This window comes from Drosophila busckii, chromosome 3R (genome assembly GCF_011750605.1).
Source record: "Drosophila busckii strain San Diego stock center, stock number 13000-0081.31 chromosome 3R, ASM1175060v1, whole genome shotgun sequence".
Taxonomy (NCBI): Eukaryota; Metazoa; Arthropoda; class Insecta; order Diptera; family Drosophilidae; genus Drosophila; species Drosophila busckii.
In genome coordinates, this window is record NC_046607.1 from 3,658,197 (window position 1) to 3,678,365 (window position 20,169).

The 20,169-nt window shown below is 42.1% G+C and overlaps 2 protein-coding genes across 2 annotated transcripts; both read right to left on the reverse strand.

Annotated features, from left to right (window-relative positions):
• Positions 1–5,322: 5,322 nt before the first annotated feature.
• On the reverse strand, positions 5,323–6,467 carry LOC108602399 (probable palmitoyltransferase ZDHHC24). The gene has a single exon (XM_017990510.1). The coding sequence runs from the start codon at positions 6,414–6,416 to the stop codon at positions 5,469–5,471; it is 948 nt and encodes a 315-aa protein (XP_017845999.1). The 5' UTR covers positions 6,417–6,467; the 3' UTR covers positions 5,323–5,468.
• Positions 6,468–15,147: 8,680 nt separating this feature from the next.
• LOC108602611 lies at positions 15,148–15,881 on the reverse strand. Its single transcript, XM_017990748.2, has 2 exons — positions 15,759–15,881; positions 15,148–15,695 (listed from the first exon to the last, which is right to left on the reverse strand). Exons 1-2 carry the CDS (start codon positions 15,799–15,801, stop codon positions 15,322–15,324), a joined length of 417 nt encoding a protein of 138 aa, XP_017846237.1. The 5' UTR covers positions 15,802–15,881; the 3' UTR covers positions 15,148–15,321.
• Positions 15,882–20,169: the final 4,288 nt, after the last annotated feature.

Sequence of the window (20,169 nt, forward strand, 5' to 3'; positions counted from 1 at the left end):
AAAGTTGACAGGATTGAAGGCAACCCAACCAGCTCAACGTGACAGTTGCGTGCCCGTCTCAGCAAAGGATCTGCACGTGTTGTTGTCGTCGGTCGTCGTCGAAGTTGGCGTCACCGGCGTCACACCGGATATCAAACAGTTGCCAGTTTGTTAAAAGGCAAAAGGCCAAAGACACAGCGACATAGCCAACTAATATACAAAATAGAAAACGCTAACAGCTGCTGCCTGTGGCAGCAGCGTCTGTGGCGGAACTTGATGAGCAGCAACCATTTTCATTTCAAAATGCTCTCTTCACTTGACTTCTTCTATAAATCTGCCAAGCATGACAACAGTTCCGATCCCACTCCCCCCACCAGCTGCTGCTGCTGAGTTGAGAGCATGCGAGCAATTGGAATTTCTAATCGAAGCAAATTGAATCACATGTCCTTTGACGCGATAAGGCGCAACATACAGCGTGGCCCGGCGCTGGCAAAAAGGACAAAACAATGACAGCAGCCATCCGTAAAACGTTCGCTTCTGTTTGCTTCTATTTGGTTTTGCTCTGTGCGTGGTAAGTCGGCATATGAAAATCAAGCAGCTAACAGTTCCCAGCTCCCAGCTCCGAGCTCCCAGCTAGCAATCAGCAGGCACAGCACAGTCAGCGAGGCATAAATCAGCTTTGGCAAAGTGGCTGCTGATGCTTCTACTGCTGCTCCACAGCCTAAAAGGGCCTGCAGCTTGAGCGTGGGAGTCAAGGCTCAACAGCAAGATAAACGATTTCCGCGCTCGCACACACACACGCATATACACACAGACTAACACACACCAACGCATTTTGATTTTGTGCTTGCATGCTAGCGAAAAGAGAAAAAGGTTTCTATTCAAAACAATAACAAAAGTCGCCAACAAAAACTTTATTTGTGCAAAATTTTACATTTATTTTGTAACGAATTCCAATTGAATTTTTCCATCAAGTGGTCCTAAAATACATTCAAGTATTTTCATACGCTTCTTCTTATTGTATACTTGAGCATTGTAAAAAGCAAGAAAGATACCCTCTTTAGCTTGAAGCAAGATCCCAATAAAGTTGAGCGCAGCCAAGTTTCTAATACACTTTGATTAGAATATCGCATACTTTTCGCTAAAATTTGAATTTGTTTTCATTTACTTATTGATTTGCTGAGGAAGATGGAAAAATCAAAAATTCAGCTAGCAAATGTTGTGTCTGTAGCTCATACATATAATCTTTGAGTTCCTCATACAAACGGACAGACAGACAGACGGATGGATAAACAAGCCATAATAAACTCAATTTGTTTTGCTGATCAAATATTTTTTATGGCTCCCCCTTTTGACATTTGCACAGCTTCTTGTTACCCCATTCAATGTTTTATACAAATGCCAAAGTGTATAAAAATATATAACAAACATATGTATATAGACTTAGGACACAAATGTAAAATTTATTATACACACTTTACATATTCATCACCCAGTTTAAATTGAAAATAATTTAAGCTGGTGACAAAAATTCAGTTAGTTAGAAAAACTTTGCGAAAAGCAGAGCAAGCTATTTAAGTTTGAACTGCTTTAAGACTTTTGGCGCATGCTTGACAATTTTTAAAATTTTTTTTTGTTTATTTTCGAATTACAGTATGCCGCTGCTTTAAGCAAATAAATGTTAATGAAATATATTATGCGCATGTATTAGTGACACTGCGCGTTGTTCATAGTAAATCAACAGGATTATTGTCGCAGCATAAACAGCTGCAAATCCATTCAACTTATTGCTGTATACACATACATATATCAATGTGTGTATGTTTGTGTGTGTCTGTGTTCTGCGCGTTGTTGTATAATTAATGCGCTGAGGGCTTAAACAAATGCTGTTCAATTTATAACGTGGGCGCATTTAAAATTAAATAATCAATTCGAATTACTAAATAATATTGGTTTCAATTTGTGGCACTTTAATTTGCTGGCTGGCATAATTTATTCAAATATGTGCGCGATTTGTTATTATTTTTTTGTTGTTTAATTATCAAACAAACCATTGCATAATTTAAGGCCATAGCCTTGCTCATGCTCTGACTCTTGAACTTGTCGTGTTGTTATTTGTTGCCTTAAAGTTGGCAATTTGTATGCGCTGCTATTCAAGGATGGGAGAAATTAATTTACGAGGTGAAACTTATTTGCGAGTAAACCCTTTTTGGCGCAGCGGGCCAGGGCCAAGACCATTGAAGCGTCCAAATTGCTGTCAACAAAAGACAAACAAATAAATAAAAGCCAGAGCCAGAGCCAGAGCCAGCGCCATTGACGCTGTGTTTACGGCCAAGGGTGTAGTACCTAGAAATGTTTTCTGCAAATGTCACAAACAAGGGCTGCAGTGTCAAATGACCCATGGCAACCGAGACAAGACGTGCGCGCAGACAAAATGATTAACACGTCGCCTACAAAGTCAAAAGCTGCAGACAGGCAAATGAGCGCTTTAATTATGTTTAGTTTTTGCTTAAACACTCGACAAATCCCCGATACAGATCTAAGCGACAAAGCACGCACCGTCATAGCATTTTCCCTTTTCTTTTTCTTTAAAGAAAACCTGAAATGAAATTGGCAAACGTGTGAGCAGCAGCTGTGCGGTAGGCCATCTATGGAATGGAAATGGACATTGGCATCGTCGTCGTGTGTGCATGCAAATGGCCAATATAGCAAACGGCATTCAATACACTACGACCCGCATGTTTAATGCATGCCAAAGCCGTCAGCATGCCAAACTCTGAGCAAGAAAAAAAGCAACAGAAGATGCAGATACAGATACAGCTACAGTCTGTGGTAGATGGAGCTACACATATAAAAACACAAGTTGCTAATCCATTGGCACTTTACCCACAACTCGCCAAACACATTTGGGGTTCAATCGACTGTGTGTCTGTGTGTGTGTGTGTGTGTGTGTGTGTGTGTGTGTGTGTGTGCGGCCTTAGGTAATCGCTTGTTGATCCTTTATAAATACCAAACAGCAGCCCGCGTGTCGGGCAAGTACTTTTGACCAGCAACAGCTGCTGATGTTTCGGCCACGGGTGCCATAATCAAATCAATAATTTATGAGTTCACTTTGCTCTAAGCGGATTTACATCGCCTGCACTTCAGCACGTGTCGTTTGGCGGGTGGTGCGGGGTGCTGTTCACAGCATGCGAAATCGAAAGTGAAACTGATATCAATTAGCTGGAAAGTGATAAGTTGCCGGCTGTTGGTGTCTGTCAGTTGTTTGTCTAACTTTTGACTGCCAATCGAATTGTCACTTGGGTTAGAGCATTCGACTCGTCGATGCGCACACTCCACGTGCTGTGGACGCCATTCGCTGGTGGATGCTAAGGCTCGCTGCTAATACGAATCAGCGAAGCGTGGAATCTGCCAAATATATTGCCTGCAGCAGTAACAGCAGCAGCAGTAGGTAGCAGCAACCCTCAGTCACAGCAGCAACATACAATCCAACTACAGCAGGGGAAATAATTGCAAAGCAAACAAACGAAAAGTGACAAAAAGAACATCATTCTCGTAAAAACTGTCGCGGCTTGCTTAGCTGTCCATCAGCCAGCGTCGGCGGCAGCAGCAGCTGCGACTGAGACTGCGACTGCGACTGCGACAGCGACTGAGCAGCTGCAGCCTTTGCCTTGGCGTCACAGCATCTTGGCTAAACCAACAACAGCAGCAACTTCAGTCAATTGCTTTTGTTAAGCTGCCAACAATGGGGCAGCCGTAGACTGCGGCCTGAGACACCCTGTATATTGCCATAATGCGATTTGACTAATTTGGCGTGCTTTCGGCGCACTTTTTGCAGTTATCTCGCCATTTCCCCTTTCAAACTTCAACAGCAACTCACAAAACAAACATTCATTCATTCGCATTCGCAAAGAGGCCAACATTACCGTTATGATTACAATGACCCCCATGATCCCGGCCAGCATCGTCATCTCAGTCTGTTTGTCATGTCCTTTGTGCAGCAGCAGCAGCAGCGACAGTCGCTGTTGGCAAATGCTTAGCGGTAAATTTTCTACTGAAACCCAAAAGGGAAACAAAACAAGCGACTAACCAACCAACTCACTGGGCAGCATCCTCACGGCCCAGTACACAGTACACTGTACACAGCTTGCTTGCTTGGTTGCTATCAGGGACGCACTCTCGACTCTCCAGCAGGCCCGCAGTTTGAAGTTCCCATTTTTCCATACCCGAACGCCAGTCTCACTTCTGATATGCAACGTTTTGAAATAAACGAGTACACAACAGTTGCCTTGCCTTGCCTGCCGCCTGCCTGTCATCAAAGTACTCCACTCCACTCCACTCTGTGTCTTGTCTAGGCTTGGAACAATGCGGCGTATGATTATTTGGCTGCTGCTCGTAATGTGAGGGCAGTTACCAGCCGGTTTGTGGTTAGTTCTTAGCGCCACTGAACCCTTTGCCGCTGACTCATGCCTTTGCCTCTGCCTCTGTCTGCACTTGTGTTTGACTTTAAAGTTGCAGTCCACGTAGCAGGCGGAAGAGTCGCTATGGCTATTGACAGGCGAACGGAAGTTGTTCAATTGACTGTGACGCGCTGCAATCAGCGCTTGCCATTTTGAGAGTATTCTCAGCTGAGAGAAGGTCTAAGCCGGTAATGAAAGCTAAACGCTGCTTAGATTTTTTCGATGCTTGGTGGGTTGATGGGTTGGTAGGCACGCCCATAAGCAAAGCTGCTGATTGGCCCAAAGTGTTGACAGCGCATTTTTTTATTGGAGTCTGGCAATATTTTTTTCCGAAGCCGCAGTTTTGATTAATGGTCAAGCTTAGAGCGAGCGCCATCGACACCGCAGCGCCGGCGGCAACTTTTTTATTTGGCAATTATGTTGTTTAGACCTCGCACAGATTTCGCACCTCGAACATATTTCATACAACGGGCAAACGCCCACTGTGGACTTTGATTTCATGTTTGGGGGCATGTCAGTGACAAGCGGCGTCATTAATTCTGCACCCGCATCCGCTCCCAACGCGCTGCTCTTGTCATTTTTCAACCGATTTTTGGGAGGTTTTTCTGACGTTTGACAAGTGTTTCTGCCGGCGACAAAAGGTGGCCAAAGGTCCAGGCAGTGAGTGAGGCCAAACAATAAACAGAGCCAGAAACAGCGAGCGGAAGCTTGAACTAATTTTATGTAGATGAATTTATTGTCTATGCCTTAAACAAAAATAAATTTCATTGAAAGTAAATAAATTTTAATTAATTTAGCTACGCAACTCATGCATTAAGCTTTAACGTCAGATAATGTGTTGACGCGTATGAGAAACAAGCAAAACGTCTATTGCCCCACCCCGGACACATAACTACGGTCAACTGCTAATCCGGGTAATTAGCACAGGCAGTAGAGAGAGCCATAGTAGGATTAAATGATGTGAAAAACTCAATTTTGTTGAATGCATTAAATATACGTGCGCAAATTAAATATACATATGTGTGTGTGTTAAGCTATCTCTAGCTGCTTGCTCGCCAGCTGCCATTTGGTGCCATCGTGCGGCAGCGGACTGGAAATTGTTGGCGATAGCAGCACCCAGAACATGCGCCGGCCCAGCACTAGACGAAAATTGCGAAGTGGCCCCAGGCTATAGCTGCGATCCCGCATGGTGAACATGGTGGCGCCACGCCAGATGAAAAGATTTTGCATAGTAAAGTGCACGCCGGCGAGAGTTAACGCAGCTATGTTGAGCTTGATGACACTGCTGTTGACCACAAGCCACTCCGTGCTGGTCTCCACATCAAAGGGCATGCCCACAAGCGTCGAGGCCATGGCCACAGCATTCACTTGGCTATTCTGCCACATGGGATGGTGAATGATATGCAGCACATTGTAGATCAGACAGACTAAGCTGCTGGCGGATAAATGAAACAGCAGCGCCAGGAAGTAGCGTTGATTGTTGTGACCAATGCAGGAGCCGGTGAAGACGCAATGATGATCGCGCTTTAGTATGCAGCAGTTGCACAAGCGGCAGTGCCACGCCCTGGGCGGCACCAGCACTTGACAGTGCGTGCATAAATGCCACAAGGCTGCAGCTGCTGGTTCCAACTGCTGCTGCTGCTGTGGCACAAACTTGGAGTGCCGCAGGTGGCAGCTCAGCATGTTGCCAAATATATTGAAGCCAAAGAAAATGGGCAGCAGCCAGTGCAGCTTGTAGCTCAATCCCGCTGCGTCCAGCAGCTCGGGCAGTATAAACATCATCTCATAGTAGATAAACAGCAGCACAACTGCAATCAGCGCGCACGCAGCCAGCGGATGCATCCAGTGCTTGATTTTTGTGCGATGTCGCTTCAGCAGCCGCAAGCCCTCGGCCTCGCCCATAACGAAGCCATTGCGTATGAGTCGCTTCAAGCAAATCCGTAAACGAATTGCAGCAGTCCTGCAGCTAATCCTCATTTTGAATTTACACTAAATTAATTATATATCAAAAAAAAGTTGCCTGTCTGTATTGAGTGTAAACCGAGGGTTGCTATGTTCAGCATATTGCGCAGCTGAATAGAAAATTGTTTTCAAGTGAGCCAGAAAAAAAGGCTGAGCTTAGGAAATGAAAACCAATTTAATATTATGCCTAAGCCGCTTGCCAAATTGATTCATTACACTCAAAGCAGCTCAAAATAAAATAAGCAAACATAAATGCGTACACTTCAAATGCTTTAATTACAGCAATTTGAATTACTTGACGTATACGTTATACACACGCTGCAGCTATTGTCATATTTTTACAACTATTTGCCACAAGCTGCTTATGCTGAGTAATAAGAATTCTCTTATTTATGCAGCATTGTTGTTGCTAAGCTTCGTGTATGTTTTGTTATTTAAACAGCCAACAGTCGTTGCTGCTATGATGGGGCAGCTGTGATGCAGACGTTGTCTATTTCGCATAAATTTTTATGAATTATTAATATGAACTAAGCGCTTTGTTTGCGTACGCCGCTTGTCGTTGACTCGCAGCCAAGCTGTGGCTTTTACCTGCCAGCAAGCCACATTGGCATGATGGCAGTAACTTTACATAGGACTGACTGACTGACTGACTGACTGACTGTCTGTAGTGGCTTGGGTGGTGCGTAATGTGTTTGCGTTGTTCGCAAACACCGGAAGCAAACAAACAGCCATTTTAGCTTGGCAACTTGCCGCTTCGCCATTTCCGGCGTGTCACTCGAATCGCGCGCCCGACTTTGACTCTGACTCTGGCTCTGACTTTGATTGCGCCATGTTTGTCAACCTGTGGCTTTTACCAGCATTCTTTGTCTTGAGTTCATGTCATTTACATACAAAGTTAGTCTCACCCAAAAAAAGGCGAAAAAAGCAGCTGCCGCTCGCATAATTGCAGCAGCAGTTGCTGCTAATTTAAAGGCGCATACAACTTCAACTTGAGCCACGCAACTTGCTGTCGTTGCCTTTGTTGATTTCATTAGCCTGCGTAATGTGAGACGCGCAGCCAGCGCCAAACGAAAAGCTTCTACGCACTGAGACTGAGACGCGCTCTCCTGCTCATTTGCAAGCAATTACTTCGCTACCTGACGGTCTGTCCTGCTGTCTGTGCCGTCCTCAGTTGTAATTGAGTTTGAGAAATGTTTAAAATTAGATGCAAGCAATGAAAAATTTTCGTAGCAGGCGACGCTACTGCGTGTGCAGCATTAAAAATTAATAAAAATACAAGAAATTTAACATGCCCTCAACACACACACACACACATACATGCGTGTCAAATATCTTGCTGGCTTATAAATTCCATGTAAAGCTCAAAACTTTTTAAGCAAAACTTTTTATTAAACAGAATTTTATTTTAAACTTATATTATGCTTAATTGATAAACAATTGAATGGTTTTGTGCCAAAAATAAAGACGCTTTTTATGCTTATTTTGTATGCAAGTAATTGTTTGTTATTATTATTTCAGCGCTGCTCTTGTGTACGCTTTATTTTTGGCTTGATGTGTTTGCGTATTATGCTTTAATTTATATTGCAATTTATCTTGGCCTGCGGTAGACATTAATTCATGGCTGAGATACTTAGCAGCAACTGCTTGCATCATTTATTTCAATGCTATGCACCTGTGCGCAATTTATTGTGCTTCAACTGTTTCGATAACCAATTTGTCGATGCTCTGCTTGCAATCGACGCTTGCGCTACGGCTCAGCGTTGCGTATGAGTGATTTGGCAAAGCAACCCAACAGCAGCTGCTGTGTGACACACAAATATGTTTGTGGCATGTAAAATATTTTGGCACACAATCGTCATTTGAGCAAAATGTTTTCAAAAGTTTCTCGCGCCCAAAAGTTGAGCGCACATTTTTTCATTTCAATCAAGCGTGACACACACACAAATACACTCACAATCAGCTGCATAATATACATTTCCAGCGTATATGTGTGTGTGTCTGTTGTTACATTTATGTTTTCATAAATTTTTCATTTTGTTTGGCAATGGCTTGTGCCTTCGACATGTGTTCGACATTTGCATAAGCTAAGTGACAGCAACGTGACGGAAAATCTTCAATTGGCTGCAGCTATTTTTAAATTGAAGCCACGCCAAAGCGAAACAAGAAAGGTGTAAATAAATAAATGTAAAGTGAGCTTTATATAAACAATGCTAAGCGCTGCTGCCAGCCATTAAAGTGTATAGCGCAGTCGTGTGTGTGCTCATAAATATTTCACAGCTGAAAACTGCAAACTGTAATATTCACTTTGACATCGATAAGAGCCGTGGCTTTTATGGGCTCCCACTACGCATTGGCCTTTTCATTATGTTCATAGATTTATTGGAAAACTTTTTGTGATTACTTTCTCTCTTTTTTTGCTGTGTGTTGGCACTGGTCATATTTAAATATGCCACTGTCGCCGGCAGGCTCGATTGCTGATTGACTTTTGCACGTGGCACAGCTGCGCTTACGAGCGAGCGAAAAAAAAACGGAAAATATTGAAGTGGTAAATGGAAAGTGGCAAGTACATAAGTAGTGTGTGGCAAGTGGGCCAGTCCGCAAAAGGGGCTGCTGCTATTGCTATTTACAGCACTGAGGTCGCATAGTTGCAAACTGAAAAGCAATTAAAAACTAATTACAGTAGCCTTCACATAAGCAGCAGCAGCAGCAACAACAGCCGCAGCGCAGCGCAGTTTGGGGCAGAACGTAAGCGCACAAAAATGCGCAAAACATTTAATAAAAATTTAAAACTTAATTCAGTAAATACCTGGCGAAAGCACAAGGACAACAGCTAGCTGGGTGACAACGCGGATAATTACGAGCAGAGCTAAAGCAAAAGCAAAAGCAACAGCAACAGCAAAAGCAAAAACCAAGGTGCAATGAAAAGCCATTACAATATTTGATAAAGGCGAGTGAGCAGCATAGGGGAGAGAACACAGAGCAGGGCTGAGCTCATAGACTGTTGTTGCTAGTGTTGGCAGGCAACGTCGCGTATGAGCAATTAGTAGTTAATTGTAAAGTTACCTGAGGCAATGCCAGTAAAATGGAAGTTTCCACGCTGCAGCACTTGCGACATTGATGTTGCTGCTGCTCCTGCTGCAAGCAAGATGCATGGCTTGCTAAGCATGGCAAGGGGGGGATTGCGGATGCCAATGCCGTGTAATTAAGTAGCAATTTTTGCTACTGCAGCAGCAGCATTCTTATTAGTCAGCGACACGTACTTTGAACGCGCATGTGTGCGCATGTGATAAATTATCGCAACTAATTAGCGTATCAATAGCGCCAGCTAAAGTGATTAATTACACAGATTAGTAAAAAAAATATTTGAAATAAGTTGTTGGGGCATTAAGTGATTTGAATAATTGTTATTGGTTAGGCGCACACTTTGCTGCAATTATTTAAGCGCTTACTAAGTTGAAATAAATAGATCAATGACAATGCTTAACTAATTGAAACTGAGTGTGCGGACAAAAGTTACAACAGCAACAGCAACATTATCGCAGACAAAGACGATTAAAAGACCAACTAACCGAAAAATAAACAATGCTAAAGCAATATGAAACAAAAAATACAAGTAAGCCAGCCAAACAAGTAAAATGCTGAAATAAATGGCAGAGCTTTTGCAGCTGCTGCTGCTGCAGAGTTTCAGTTTCCTCAGCAGGGCCACTTATGTAAGTAAGATGAAGCGACCAGCTAAACAAGCAACAACAGCAACAATAAAGGACTTCTAGTCGATAGCAAAATGATTCGAATAAATACAAAAAAAAAAAGAAAAGGGCAACGGCCATGGCAAGCAGCGTTGACAAAAATCAAACAATGAAAATGCTGTTCAATAAAAAGCACAGATAAGCAGTGCGAGCAGTGTATACGTTGAAATCCAAGGCGCAGCAGGCAGCAGGCAGCAGGCAGAGTAATGTTGCCAAGATAAAAACAAAGCGAAGCAAAAATGGAAAGTGTGTGTGCCGAAATGAAGTGGCGACAAAAAAGAAAAGGCAAACACATAGCGGGCAAACCCCAATCGAAGCAAAATTGTTCGAGGCAATATTTTGGGCACAGCTCAGCTCGCTAACGAAAACATAACAAAGCAGTAAAGAGTAGCACACGCTATGGCACAAGGACCTGAGGCAGCCAGGCATTCAGCAAGTAGTAGCGACAAATCAAGTGCGAACACTTGACTCAATGGCCACTCAATGCCTATGCGACAAAGTTGTTGTTGCTACTGCTGCTGCTGCAAACTCAACTTAATGCTTAGCTGAGAGAGCGAGAGCGCATGGATATGATTTGAGTGAGTTGTGCATAACATTCAAACGCTCAGCATCCGCAGTGAGAGCATCAGAGCTTGCTGAGCGAGCTTTTGTGCAGCGCCGAAAAGTATGCTCTGCGCGCTCTTTGCTCTGCTCTTAAATGTCTTGCGGCAATTGCTTGTTATTATTGCTGCTTTCAAATGCTAGAAATAATTTCTAGATACGCTGCTAGCGCGAATTTCTTTGCACTGCAAGTTTAACAAATGAGTTAATTATAAAAAGCTATTTGCGTTTAAGCTTGTGTTTTACAATATTTGTTACAATTATTTGAAACAATTGAATTGCCTTGTTTGTTCTGCCTTCAATAAGTTTTCAATAAACGCTGAGCAAATAATTTTATGCTTTTGCTCATTTCATGGCCAACCCAAGTTAATGCAATTGTAGGTCTATTCCTTTTGCACTATCATGGACATACTGAGCTATGGCTGGCTGACTGACTGACTGGGCTCCATGTCCCTAGACTAATCCGTTTTAATTTTGTGCGCGTACTTTGAACTTAGCAGCTGCGCAGCATACACAAACACACACGCACACACACACATATGTGAGCTTGCTGCTTATCAGGGGCACACTCCAACACGCTCGACGACTGAGCAGTAGCAGCTATAATGCCTAAAAGAACGCTTTGTTAGCTTTTCATTATGTGGCAGCGAGCTGGCGTCTAGTCTAGCAGCTAAGCCCCTTGGCCCCGTTTTGCGCCTTTGCCCTGCAGCTTGATTTAGTTTGCTCTCATTTTGGCGTTTGTCTTGCCTCGCTGCCTGCCACTGCATTTTTTTTATTGTTGAAATGAAATTGTATTTCTGTTGTCATGTCATTGACGCCGTCCCTTAGGTCGTGCACTTTGCTTTTGACTTCTTCTGTCCAGGCGACAGTTCACTGTAGCATAAATTAGAATAGCAAAATATCAGTTTTCAATTATAACTTAATGCCGGCCATTATGAGCGCAAATAAGCTGGCAGTGCTTACAGCTAATTATGCCATTGTGTCTTCGCAAGCAGGCGTGAGGCGCGTGGCTTGTGGCGTGTGGCATGTGGCAAGTGGCATGATTAAAAAGTTTATTGTTTGCACAAGTCTTGATAAGTTTATCGATTGGGCGAGCGAGCGAGATGTGTGCGCTGCTAATGAAATCATTTCGCACGCAACGCGTCAAGCCAATATCAAGTATACGCCATATGTCCAAAAAACCATTGACTTCTGACTGCTCACACACACTCAGCGGCATATACATACACTTAAGCGAAATTAAAATGTTTAGTCAACTGTAGCTGACCTCAACAGTCGCCCGCTGGCTGCTCTGCCGCTCTGTTGCCTTCGCCACTGCCATTCCCACTCCACTCCACTCCCACTTCAGCTGTATATGCGCAGTATTAGCAATAGCAAGTGAAACAACAACAATAAGCAGTGGTGCAAAAATAGCACACAACGAAAACCCATTTCTCGTCTATTTTTAGAGTATCCATGGAATCTGGGCACTTCTCTCATGGAAATTTCATTGGCCATAGCTGCAGCAGCAGCCGAGCAGTTCGCAATGGAGAGCTCAGGTTTTTGCAGTTATCTAGCTGCCGCAATTACTCACACTTGACCAAGGCCTCAGCTTGATAACCTGGCCTGTGGCTCTCTGGCCAAGCTGTTTGGCCAGATAAATTGCAATTTGGCCAGCTTGACTAGCAATCGAGCGCACTGTACGAGTTCGAAAGCCCTAAACTATTTGTCAACTGATTTCAACTTTAAGGCTCAGCTACGCTCAGTAATAAGTCAAGCAGTTTAAAATCAATAACTCAGTTTTCGAAGAAATGAGCTGCATGTGCACTAACCAAAGTAACCAAATTAAGTACACAGCATAATACAAGCCAAGAGTTAATTGCAATAGCTACAGGCATTTGCGGTTTCAAGTGTCACAGCTTGATGTGTCTCTGTCTGTGTGTGTGTTACCAAAATTAACGCCAATAAATAAGCAGCGGGCCAATTTTATTGCAGTTCATTGATTAAGTTCTGGTCTGTTTATGGTCAGTTGGAGTCATAATGTCATTAAATGGCTTCCCTGGCTGCTGACCTATAAAGATGCCCACACATTGGGCGCTGGATTATTAAGTAAATGTAACTGGCACAGTTTGTACACACACAAGGATACACACACATACAAACAATACCTTATTTACACTGTAATGGCATATAAAATGGCTGCCGTTGCCATTTCTCGCTCTCCGTACTGATGTTTTTCTTTTTGGGGTTTATTTGCCAGTTTGGTCAGTTGTTTAATTTCTACGCTTTTATTTTTGCCACATTTCTGTTTGCTGCATTCCCACTTAATGGGCGTGGCACACTGCCTGACGCCCCATGCTACGCTGCTCGTTGTTGCTGCCTTATTTATTTTCGTAATAACAATAAATAACATTTTTCTTCGGTTTTGCGCTGTACGTACGTACGTATGTGTGAATGCGATTGTGTGTGTGTGTGTATATGTGTGTGTGGCGCTCATTTGCTAAGTTGTTTTATGCGGCTGTCGCTTGTTTGTGGCTTTTTGACATTATTTGGATTAAGAAAATAAATCCTTGTCAGTGAGCTCTACGTACTGAACTTTTTTAATATGCTTTCTTTATTATTATTTTACTTTTACACACACACACACCGACACAAAGCAACGAATTCGAACTTTACTTTATGACTTCTCTTGTGGTTTATCAAGATAAATGGCAGCTGCAACTATTTTTGGTTTTCAGCAACAAAATGTATTTAAAATTGAAAGCGCCCGAGCAACAACAATTTGGCTAACAAAGCAAAAGGCCGGAAAAATGTAAAAACATAATTAAAATGCTATGCAATCTGTCCAGCTGTGCATGTCGAAGCATTTTGTTTGAGCCAAGAGTCAGCTTAGGGCTGACATTGCAGCAGTTGCTGTAATTTATTTCATATGAGAAATTGAGTTTAATTAAGCAACTAGATAGGCTCGCCCAAATCAAAAGATTTACCACTTGCAAAAGTGAGATAGCTACAAATGCGTATTTTAAAATCACAAATCACAGTCGATGCCAAAAGTTAGCAAATTCAAAAATATTTCTATTTCTTGCTAAAAGCTGCAATTTTCTTGCCACAAGCAAATGCAGTGTGTTGTTGCATAAACAAAAACTGTCAGACAAATAAATTTTTTGTGCGTCTGTCAGTGGCTGCTGCTGCTTTTAGCGCAAGACACTTGTGTGTGTGTGTGTGTGTCACATAACAAGCCACAAACTGTTGTGTGTGCATTAAGCTTAGTTGTCATTTACGAAAAGTGTTGCCTACTTTTGAGGTATGGCAGCATATGGAAAATGCTTAGACTAATAGCTCGTCATGCATTAAAACGCAATTTCAATGCTGCTGCATAGAGTTGCATAGGATTCTGCTGCTGCAGCGAATTTTCGCATTTAACCGCGTGCGCTCTGGCAATTTTGTTAATTTTCCAACTGCTTTGCGCACATTACGCGCACGCGAAAGTTTTAATTAAGCTAAAGCCAAAAGCCATAGCAGTGCAAACGCACGCACGCACACACACACATACACACATACATTTGCAAAAAATTTTCTATTCATTCACACTGCCACACAGTTGTGTGTTGCGCCATTCATTCAGCTCGACAAACAATTCAAAAAATGTGTTACTTTATTCGCTTCTCTCGTTTGCTTTCATCCAATTCGCCCATTTGGCTCACTCTTGCTTTCAATTGCGTTTGTTGGTTGGGCTCTCTGCTCTCAAAGCTAAATATGTTGCGCTTTTCTAAGACCCGATGAATGTGTTTTGCCACATTTTACGCTGCTACTGCTGCTAATATTTCAAAAAAGCGCGACTAGACTAGCTCTGGCCCCACACTCATAATGTGGCTGACTGGCAACGCAATTTAAATGCCGGCGGCCTGTATGCCTAACCGCCATGTTTTATGTTTTATTAGCCTGTCTAATTGAAATATGCGCGTTATGCGAAGCTCATGCGAGCAGCTGTCGACACGCTAAGCACAAACTCAGTTCATTAGGCGGCCATTTTGATGATGCTCTGGTGTCCATTAAGAGCCACGTCACATGAGTAGCCTGCAAAAGAAAAAGGATGAGCTGTATGCAAGCAGCAACTTAATTAAGAATGAAACTTGGCTATAACTATATGTTGCAGTTATTAATAAAACTAATCTATAAACTAAACTAAAATATGTCGCTCGAGTCACTTTTAAGTTTTCAAGTGTCCCCTGTTTTTAGACTTATGTCACTCTATTAATAAATGAGCAATCTATTAAATTATAAATTATACAAATATATTTAACTTACGTATACATTAGCTATGGCGCAGAATTGTTCGCTGTTATTTTCTACGTTATACGCAAATTCAAGTAAAATGTTTTTTTATATTTAAATTATTACAATATAAAATATATTTCCCAATTATAAATTATACAAATATAAACGCTTGACTTATTCGTCTATTATGGCTAAGAATTCTTCGCTAATATTTGTAGCATGACTTGTTTGTTGCTCGCGCATTCAATACGAGCTAAAATATATTTTGAATGCTAAATTATATAAATATATATGTCTGGCTTAGCTAACGACTATGGCTAAGAATTGTTTGCTGATATTTGTTGCACAACTTGCGCTACTTTCTTCGTTGTCTGCGTATTCACGTTGCATTTGCTTATGTTGCGCTTAGATGAAGCTGTTGCGCGCTTGGTGGCGCACTGATAGACATAGTTGGCCACATACTCAGCGGGTGGACTGGCAGTTGTTGCGTATCCTTTATTGTGTGGCGCCACATGGCAGTCAGTTGCTGTTGTTGCTGCTGCTGCTGCTGCTTCAATCGCTGGTCGATGGCAGGCGCTTGCGTCAGCGTCAGCGTCAGCGGGCTGCTGCCACATGTGGTGTGCGCTGACTGACGGGGCTGTGTCAACAGTGGGTGGTGGCGCTCTAAGGCAATGGCCGTTTAGCTGCAACACTGTTGTGGTTGTTGTTTTGGAGTTAGCTGCAGGCTTAGCTTAAGGTACAAGCGGCCACTTACCAAGACAGTTGCACAACCAAATGCAAAGTTGCAGCTTCATCATGCAAAATGCTTACAGTTTATAAATTTGTTCAAGCTGAGCTCGCTTTTATTTTATTTTGGTTTCAGTTTTTTTCTCTCAAGTTGTCACTCATATAAAATTGTATACAAGTTTGTGTAACAACTTTCGACAGTTGTCAGTTGTTGTTTGCACAACTAAATCCATTTCAATTGACGCATTGACAATTGTTTTAGCAATTTTCATTTCGTTTGTTCGCAGTGGGCAGAAGTTTTTTGCCAATGCCTCAGCAGCTTAGTCTATTTATTTGATTCTGTGTTTTTATTTTCAGTTGCTGCTGACAACTGCTATTGTTGCAGCTGCGTGGCATTTGGCTTAAAGTTTGTCTTGCTGCTGCTGCTCTTGATGGTGCTCTGCGTTTTTATATGCTTCTTTACTCTGCTGCTGCTGCTGCTGCAGTGTTTGCTGCTTTGCATAGCTCGAGCGAGCTAGTTTATCAAAACATTTTCAAGTTGAAGTGCGGCTGGAAAAACAATGCGCTCGTGGCATCGATTTTCCCTCAACAAGCAAAGGAAAATTCAACAGAGTTTAGTCAGCGGCGGCGGCAGGGACGCAACAACAAAAGGAAGACAAGGAAAACAACTCAATGCATGGCACTTAAGCAGCTCAAACAACACAACTGCTGCTGCAGCCATCAGAAGCGTCAGCCACTTGCAACGTATTTGGTTCAAGGTGCAGAAACTTTCATGACAGCAAAATGCAATTTGTGTGTGCGTGTGTGTGTGTGTGTGTGTGTGTGTGCATGTGTTCATCAAAGTTTATGCAGCATTTGCTTGCTTCACCGCATCTCATCGCTTGCAACAATTTGCGCAAGGCAGTCAGAGTAAGCGCAACAAAACAACTTAAGAATTACTGAAGTACACACACACAATCACACATGCATACACACACACACACACATGTTAAGTTGCAGCTAACTAGCACTGAGCTTAATTTATTGAAATATAAGCCGCACTTAACTTACATGCAACTGTATCTCTCTATCTCTATATGCTAACTTATATGTTAAATAGACTTAGCTGCGAGCTGTGCGCCTAAATTAAAGCTGGGCCAACATGAAACTCATTAGGCGCACCTCGCGTACGTGTTACTGCATATATATATATATATATATATATCGTACGCTTACTATATCACATGGCCGTAGTGCTGGCGTACTTATCGAGCATCGAGCTCATGTTGGCACGGAAGCAGCGCTTGGCAAACGCCAGGCACGTGCATTTCATATGATAAATGTTGTCGGTGTCTGTTGTCATTGCCGCGCAGTCGCGACTCGCGACGACGCTGATTATGCAACGCCGAAAACTTGCCGCAACTTCCTTTACGCTTAGGTATATCTTTTTATTGCACTCGCAAGCGCTAAAATAAACCACAAAATGCGTTGCCACGAGCCTTGGCAAATGCGAATTTGCTATGAGTCTCGCTCTGCTCCCTTCGGCGTGTACTTTTAGTTTGTATGCGGCATCAGGTAGCTAAAATTTACGCTGACATGAGCTAACTAGCTGTATGTGTATGTGTGTGTGTGCTTGCCACACGTTGTCGTTGTAACTTGCAACTTAAATTCGCACGTGCTGCTGCCGCCGCCGTTGACTGCGCTGCTTTATTGCGTGCACATTGCTGGAAATTAACAAAATCTTGTCGCTCTACCATTTGTCGTTGTTGTATTTGTCGCTGCAGGTGAAACACACAATATGCATAAAGATGTGACGCAGCTAGAACGTAAACAACACAATACAGCCAGACAACACGCATACGCCGCGTTGCCGCACTTAGTTCTAGTTTTGTTGGACAGCGCAATCAACTCGAGCCTCGTGCCATAGCCAAGCAATCAACTGAGAGCGCACTTTTGACTTTCAAGGACAACGGGAAATTGTCAGCAAAAGCATTTTCGACAACTTCAAATCGAAATTGTGCACACAAGAAAACAAAAAAAAAAGAATTGAAAAATGGCAAGAGCAAGCAAATGCGTTCGCTGGCGCCAACATTGCGTCGTCAACATTGGAATTATAATCAGAAAACTGCGCGCAAACAGAAATTGAAAGTCAACACGAGCATGAGAAGTGTGCACTGGTGCTAGCGAACGAAAGAGAGAGCGAGATAGAGAGAGAGATAGCGGTATATCGAAATCAAATCACAGCATCGTCAAATGCATTTAGAGCTATTTGCATTGCATTCCTAGCTGTTGAACTCTGTCAAAGTTGTCGCTGCTGCTGTTGCTGTCGTTGTTGCTATAGCTTTGCGCCTGACTGCTCGCGCTGCTTTGCTATCAGGCATGTGTCTCTTAATTTCACCGCGCTGTCCTCCTCCCAGTCAATAGTGTTGTCGCCGTTGTCATTGCTCTGCTATTTGCATGTCTGGCTAAGAAAATTGATTTTTATTGCTCTGGGGGCGTGCATACGATTCGACTGTCAGTCTGTCAGTTCGTCAGTCACAACAACGTTGAGAACTCTTGTAGCTGCTAAGGACATGCATTTAAATAAATAAATACACAAATAAACGCTAGCGTTTATATCACTTGCTGCTTAACATTATTTTATTAAAACATAAGCCTCAACATTGCAATTTAAGCTGCAAAGCAGTCTGATTATCGCCATTAATGCATATTTTATTATTTCATTTATTTGACATTTAATGCGTTTTAATGTGCTGCAGCTCGTTTGCTTATTTACGAACAATTCATGCGCAGCCTTCATGCTCTTACATTGGATATTAATAAACCCGTTGCCGTTGCCGTTGCCGTTGCATTCAACGCTCTTGTTAATAAATAAATAGCATCAATATTAATGCTTCACACATTTGCAATAACAACAAATAAATAATTAAAAACAATGCAATAATAAACAAAAATAAATATAAATAAAAGGAGCTTATCCAGGCTTATTAAACATAATTAGCTAGCAAGCTAAAATTCTTAGAAAAATTAAGTATACTAAGCTGCTCTAGTGGCTCAACATACTTCAATTTTATATTTGCTATTCACAGCTAAGTCAATTTTAGAAATATGTCGCACTTATTTATTTTTTATACACATAACAATTACATGCATAATATCATTTGCCTCAATATGCCACAACACTTGATAATTAACAGTTGACTGGCGGCCGCAAATAATAAATTAATATTTTTTAATTGCATGCAATTGTGTTATAAATAGACATTTATATTATACAATAACAAGTGTACAGCTCGCATAACTTTGCATTTAATATGCTGCCAACGCTTTACAAAGATTGCGCATACGCTACAGCGTGCAGCGTTTTTTGCTTGAGCAAGTAATTTTGTTTTTCCCAAAAACCTTCGTAGAAAATTTCATAACCCTTTTAATTGTAAATTTTTAATTTATGCATCGTAAAAACAGATTTACCGCCAGCTAGCCCCACAACAAAAAAAAAAAATAAAAGGTATAAACTTTTATGAAAACTTTTTGACTTTTACGAGTGACCCAAAAAATAAAAATTGGTTGCTACAAGAGTGCACAAGGTGTGTGCTCTATATTATCTATGTGTATGTACTGGACTCACTAGTGGGCGAGTAGCATAAACGTAAAGCTTTGTAGCGTGGCGCAACTTTTGAATTTTAGTGCCGGCTGTTTGGTCTATTTTATAGCATTTAAGTGGCCATGAATTTCCTGGTCAGTGAGCAGCGGCTAATTGAACCTCTTGGCCGGCTACAGAGGCAGAGTCTGATGAAAAAATATTCATTCCTAGCACAGGTGCTGCACCCACGTGCCGTAGTAACAACAAGTTTGTTGTTGTTGTTGTTGCTTCGACAATTGAGATTGTTGTGCTCAAAGCCGATAAGATTTTGTAAAAGCCAAACAGAAAAAAACTTGCTGAGAGATTAAATTTGATATGCTTGAAAGCTTGAGCTTAAAACTTTAATATGCTGTAGAATTTACAATCAATTGCAAATACATAAAGTGAATTTATAAACTATAAAATTGCTATTGCATACTTTGCAGGGCGTAGAAAAGAAAAATAATTAAAGAGCTGTAAGCAAAGAGCAGAGTTATTGTAGATTAAATTTTAACTCATATGCTGAGCTGACACAGCCCCTAAATTATATGCTAACTACGCCCATGCTGTAGCTGCTGCATGCATATATAATTAGTCTGCTTGTGTAGAGTGCAAGTTTTATTTGCTCGAGTGCCTTATTTTTCATTCGATTACAAATGATGTGTGTATTCAAATGTAGTGCCTAACAATGCATCAGTCAAGGCAGAAGGCAAAGGAGCGCAGTGGAGCGCAGGCAGGCAGGAAGCTTAGACAGCCAGTTTGCATTGCATGGCCCGACAAGTATTATGAAATGACGAAGATGCATGACTGTCAAGTGCGGAAAAAGGGCGCTGGGCAT